We start from the raw sequence: 6,198 nt of genomic DNA, 5'->3' as shown, positions 1-6,198 counted from the left end.
CACCTCTTCTCACCCATGAATAAACAGTTCTCACCCCCAAAACCAGCCATTCTCACCCCAAAACAAACACCACTTCTCACCCTCAAAAACACCCATCCTCACCCCAAAACAAACACCTCTTCACACCCATGAATAAACAGCCGTTCTCACCCCCAAAAACACCTATTCTCACCCCAAAACAAATACCACTTCACACCCATGAATAAACAGCCGTTATCACCCCCAAAAACACCTATTCTCGCCCCAAAACAAACACCACTTCACACCCATGAATAAACAGCCATTCTCACCCCCAAAGACAGCCATTCTCACCCCAAAATGAACACCCGTTCTCACCCCAAAACAAACACCACTTCTCACCCATGAATAAACACCACTTCTCACCCCCAAAAACACCCATTCTCACCCCAAAACAAACACCAGTTCTTACCCCCAAAATCACCTGTTCTCACCCCAAAACCCACCTGTTTTCATCCCAAAACCAAACACCCATTCCAAACCCAAAACCCACCTGTTCTTACCCCCAACACACCTTTCTCACCCCAAAATAAATAGCCATTTTCACCACCAAAACAACCATTCTCACCTCAAAAACTCCTGTTCCCACCCCAAAATACACCTGTTCTCACTCCATAACATGGTGGCTCCACTGCCTCCTAACCCCTCAGCTGAGCTCAGAGCCAAACTACAGCTCCTCAGGCCCATCCAGAGGGAAAGAACAGCTCCACACTGGGCTGGAGGTTTATGTACTGCAGAAATTTACTTTAGCAAAATTGGGTTAAAAGGAGAGAAAAAAAAATCTTGTTTTTTCAGGGCAAATCCTATTCCTTGTTGTATATTGAGAGAATCAAGAAAAAGCCCTTTGTGTTGCAGGTTACAGGGATGCCAGAGGGTGTTTCTCTAGGATTATTCCAGCTGGAGTCTGTGTTGATGCTCCACATCCCTCAGGGAGCAGAGCTGCGACAACAAAGAGTTAAAAAAATTCCTGGGAGATCTGTAAAATTTCTTTGTGGGGAGCAAGAGACAAGACAAAGTAAAAACTCAGAGCCCTGTGAAGTGCAGAACTCCGGGATTGGCAGTTCCTGACAGCTGGCGCAGTTCAACCACTCATTCCAGCCTCATTCCGGAGCTCCCAGGCCTGGATGGGTTTTCCTCGTGTACAACATTCCTTGTGCTGATTCCTACTCCATCACGAGGTGTTTCCTGCGCCGGCGCCTCCGTCTCCGGGCGGATTTGGCCTCCTGGGATGGGCAGGGAGGAGTCTGAGAGGGGAAGCACAGTCTGTGGCGCTGCTGCTCGTTAGCAGGCGCTGAAATCCAAGGATTCCTGGATGCCAATCCGCAGGGATTTCGCTGCTCAGGGGCCCTGTGTCCCTGCCCCAGCTCCAGGGGCTGTGTCTGAGCCTTGGAGCCAGGCTGGAGCTGTTTCTTCTTCTTCTTGGCACTGGCAGCATTCCTGGAAGGAAGTTCAAAGTCAGCACTAGAAGTCACAGCTCCACTCAAACCACAGAAGAATCACAGTATGTTAAGGGGTTGGAATGAAGCTTAGAGATGATCCAGCCCCAACCCCTGCCCTGGCCCAGGACACCTCCCACTGGAGCAGGCTGCTCAAGGCTTTATCCAACCTGGAATGAACACTGCCAGGGTTGGGGCAGCTACAGCCTCCCTGGGCAACCTGTGCCAGTGTCTCACCACCCTCACAGCAAAGAATTTCTTCCCAAGATCTGATCTTCCCTCTTTCAGTTTCTCCCCTCGTTCTGTCACTCCAGTTCCCAACAGAGTCCCTCTCCAGCTTCCCTAGAGCCCCTGCAGATCCTGGAAGGTTTCTCTGAGGTCTCCACACAACCTTTTCTTCTCCAGGTTGAACTCTCTTGGCCTGTCCTCATAGGAAAGGTGTTCCAGTCCTCTGATCAGCTTCATGGCCTCCTCACAACTTGCTCCAACAGTTCCATGTCCTTCTGATGTTGAGGACACCAGAGGGATTCCAGGTAGGACCTCACCAGAGCAGAGTACAGGGGGAGAATCACCTCCTTTGACCTGCTGCCCACACTCCTCTGGCTGCAGCCCAGGACATGGTTGGTTTCTGGGTTACAAGTAGTTCATGTTAAATTTCCAGGTCCTTCTCCCAGGGCTGCTCTCAATCCCTTCACAGGCCACCACCTCTAGGTGAGTCTGGGATTGAAATATCTCAGCTGAACAGTCCAGCCCCACTGGGAATCATCTCCAACACAACATTTGTCAGTTATGTTATTCCACATCTGCAGGCACAAGACTCATCCAAAGGCTAAGCTGTGCTGCTGTGGGCACAAGAACACTCCACTCTTGATATTTAGGCTCTGGACAAGCTTCAGGGAGGTTTTCCCCCTGCCAGAGCAAGGCAATGGGTGAGTCTTGGGTGAGTTATGGCTTGTAAAAATCCAGTTTAAGTGGTTTAAACACAAGGAACAGGTCTTTTTGTCATGCCTGCTCAGCTCAGGGCACACAGAGAGGTAAGATACCTACCTGGGCACTGCCAAGGGGGTCTGTGTCGAGCGATGTGGGTGGTGTTTGGCCACCACCTGCTTCTTGGGGGTTGCTGTGGCAGTGGATTTTCCTCTGACGGGGCCTGAGCTCAAACTCTTCAGTCCACAGCTCCTTCAAAAGATTTTTGTAGGTTTTGACTGTGTTGACAGAGCATTCACATCAGCTCTCTCACACTCAAACCTACCCCCCATGCCTTGCATCACTGCTCACCTGGAAAAGGAAGAGCCACAACAGGTCCTGGAATGACCTGGGTTGGATTGGGAGGACCTTGAGCCCATCCAGTCTCACCCCCTGCCATGGGCAGGGATACCTTCCACTAGCCCAGGTTGCTCCAAGCCCCGTCCAACCTGGCCTGGAACATTCCCAGGGATGGAGCAGCCACAGCTTCCCTGGACAACCTGTGCCAGTGCCTCAGCACCTCACAGGGAAGAATTCCTCCTCAATATCCCACCTAACCCTGCCCTCTGGCAGTGGGAAGCCCTTGTCCTGGCCTGTTCTACCTCCCTTCCCAGGAGCCACTCAGGTTTATCACTTGTTCCTTGCCAGCAGCAATCCCTGGGCAGGAGCTCTCACTCCTGGACACACAGACTTACATTTTCACAGGTAGAGACCTTAGATCCTGGATGTAGTTGGTTCTCTCTATGGGATGCCCTCGACATTTGTTGAACACTGGAGAGAGAGAGATAGGTGTGAGGCAGAACAAGACAAGTCACCTTTGGGGCTGCAGAGCAATTAAAACCCTTTAGAAGGATTTTTAACCCCTTCAACCAAACTTCCACACTCAGATCACACAGGGTGTGCCACTCAGCCCTCCCCAGGACACCAGTGACAAGGCAGATCTGCCTCAGTGCCCCATGTCCACACAGCTCTGAGCAGCTCCAGGCAGGACATACACTTAATTCCTTCTTTCCAATCACCCAAAGAGCCTCCAGCACCTCTTCCCTTCCAGCTCCTATTCCACATGGCAGGAAAACACACAGAGCTGCACAGAGTTAACTCCCTGGAGCTATCCCAAACCTTCTCTCCATCCCAAAGCAGAACACATACGTACACTCTATTGCAGCATTTGGCTCCATGCCTTCCACATCAATCAGGTACCTGAATAGAGCAGCAAGAAAACTCTAATTACACTAATTAACTATGAAAACGTTGACGGTTCAACTAAGAAAAAAAAAGCCTAGGAGGTTTTTAGTTTTTTTCACATTTCACAAGGAGTACTGTTTAAGGAGAGACTGGATGTGGCACTTAGTGTCATGGTGGTGTTAGGTCATGGGTTGGACCGGATGATCTCAGAGGTCTTTTCCAACCTGATTGATTCTGAGTGCTGGAATTTGGGATAAAAAATGCCTCTTAACAAAAGCTGAAAATCCTTGCAAATCTGGGATCACACAGATCACTTGACTCTTGTTTTACTGGTGCAACACCAGTTCCTTCTGGCAATGCCACCACTTAACCCCCTTGGACTCAGGACAACTCACCTACAAACCAGGTAGCCAGTTCTGTTCAGGCCATGTGTGCAATGAACCCCGATAAGTTTATCTGTAACACACACCACCAGGGGATATTTCAGTGCTCTTCCTCCACAATCCCCTGGAACAAACACCTTCCCTCACCCTCCACCAGTGACACCAAAGAAATCAACAGACATGACCACACAACATCACCATATCGATGTCTAATTAGCACCACTGATTCAGCTCATTAGCTCTGGGAGCTCATCTGCATGGTCTCATGGCTTAGACTCAATTAAAGCTCGACTCACTGCCAAATGATCCCAGAATCATGGCATAGTTTGGGTTGGATGGACCTTGAAGCCCTTCCAGCTCCACTCCCTGCCATGGAGCCTCCCACCAGCCCAAGTGGCTCTAAACCTCATCCAACCTGACCTTGATTATCACAGCCATGAATTCACAACAAACCAAATCTATTGCCTTGGCATTCACATGCCAAGAGAAGGACAAACAATCCCTGCTGTACACTGAAACATCCCTGGCCCTTCCCAGCAGCAGCACATCAGAGAGATCCACACTCACCATTGTCTTTGTTGTTATTCAGAAACTGCTTGACCACACATTTGAACTGAAAAATGGTCTGTTTGTTGGGAATTTCGTGTCCCATCGTCCAGATCTTGGAGTAGCAGAGTGTGGCTGGGAGCTCCTGCAACAGACAAAGGGACCACAGGTTGAGGTAAGAAAATCTCTGCTTCGCTCCCCTGACACAGCACCAATATTCCAGGTTATTTCTCCTCACTGGCGAAGACAAAGCACATGGAGAATCTGGAACACCATTCCATGCACTTATCCACACAGCCAAACTGGCTGCAATCAGCTCTTCCCTCGGGAAGGCCCATGAAAAGCAGCTTCAGGGTATCACCAAACCTTGTGCTGTTGCTACAAGACCTGGGGGTTGAAGACCTCAAGTCTGTACATGATCAAGGACCAAGACTCCATCCCCATGGGCCTGCAATGCTCCACCTCACTCCCTGCCAGAGCATTCCAGTACCTCACACTCCTCCAAGTTATCTTTTTGCAAGAAAATCCTCCCCTCCAGCAGCAGTGTCAGGGCCCACAGAGCTGCCCCTGCCCAGCAGGGAGGCCCAGACTGACCTCTGGCCTGTAGTAGCGCGTGGTGTAGGTCAGGTCGATGATCAGCCCCAGCTCTTCCTTCCTCTCTCTGATCTTCCTGATGAGGTCACGAGGGGAAAATCTCTCCTCTGGAGAAAGATTCTGATCAAAACTCTGAGGGGAAATAATGTTTAAGAGCAGACATTAAGCTCAGGGTGGGAAGAGGTTCGTGTTGTGGAATGCCCTGGAGTGCAGGGAAAAAGACTCAGGAGCAAAGGCTGATGCAGACAGACACATAAGTTACACTCAGGCCAATCACAGGATCATGGAACGGTTTGGAAGGGACCTAAAAGCTCATCTGATTCCATCCTATGCACTGGGCAGGGCTCAGGCCTTGCTGCTTTGGGATTGCTATAGTGTGGTACAACATCAGAGTGTGACAAACACACACAGAGTGAAGCTTTTGTTTGCTTAAAGCTACAATCCAGACCTTCAGCTCAAACACACAGAGCCATTTGGGTGGGAAAAGACCTCTGAGATCATCGGGTAAAACCTGTGACCCGTTACCACCTTGTCAACCAGACCAGAGCACTGAGTTGTTCCCTGGACACCTCCAGGGATGGTGACTCCACCACCTCCAGGTGGTGTTTTAGGTGTCAGGAGCTGTCCCTGGCCACCACCACGATCCCACCACACTGCTCAGGCAGCAGTAAACACACCACGCTCCTCCCCGCCCAGCTCATGACTTACTTCCCCAAAACAAAACACCACCACCACGACTTCCTGACGCTCCTCTTACGCTGTTAAGGAATTCTCTCATAGATTCCCCACAAAGCAACACTTCCTCACGGCTGTTTCCCACCCCGAACAGCACTAAGGCTTTGGCGGTCTCTCACCTTCTTCAGGGGGACCTTGAAGGCGATGAAGCGAGTGCCTGGCATCCTCCTGCCCAGCGGGATGTAGTCGGTCCACCTAAACCCACAGCACAGCGTTAAACCAAGGCACAGACGCAGGACCCTCCCCATGCCCGCGGTGCCTCACCCCGCGCCCCCTCAGCTCCAAACGGCTCACGGCGGGGGCTGCACTCACCGCTCGGGGACGCCAGAGCCGCT

The 6,198-nt window shown here is 50.9% G+C and overlaps 1 protein-coding gene across 1 annotated transcript; it reads right to left on the bottom strand.

The window, feature by feature from the left end:
• Positions 1–3,115: 3,115 nt before the first annotated feature.
• DUSP11 (dual specificity phosphatase 11 (RNA/RNP complex 1-interacting)) lies at positions 3,116–6,058 on the bottom strand (the record flags this gene model as incomplete). Its single annotated transcript, XM_009083790.1, has 6 exons — positions 3,116–3,191; positions 3,574–3,620; positions 4,001–4,061; positions 4,556–4,679; positions 5,129–5,260; positions 5,983–6,058. Coding segments are annotated over 6 exons (516 nt in total), but the record flags the coding sequence as incomplete, so codon positions are not given.
• Positions 6,059–6,198: the final 140 nt, after the last annotated feature.

This window comes from Acanthisitta chloris, unplaced genomic scaffold (genome assembly GCF_000695815.1).
Source record: "Acanthisitta chloris isolate BGI_N310 unplaced genomic scaffold, ASM69581v1 scaffold44741, whole genome shotgun sequence".
Lineage (NCBI taxonomy): Eukaryota > Metazoa > Chordata > Aves > Passeriformes > Acanthisittidae > Acanthisitta > Acanthisitta chloris.
This window is presented reverse-complemented; position numbering and strand designations above follow the sequence as displayed.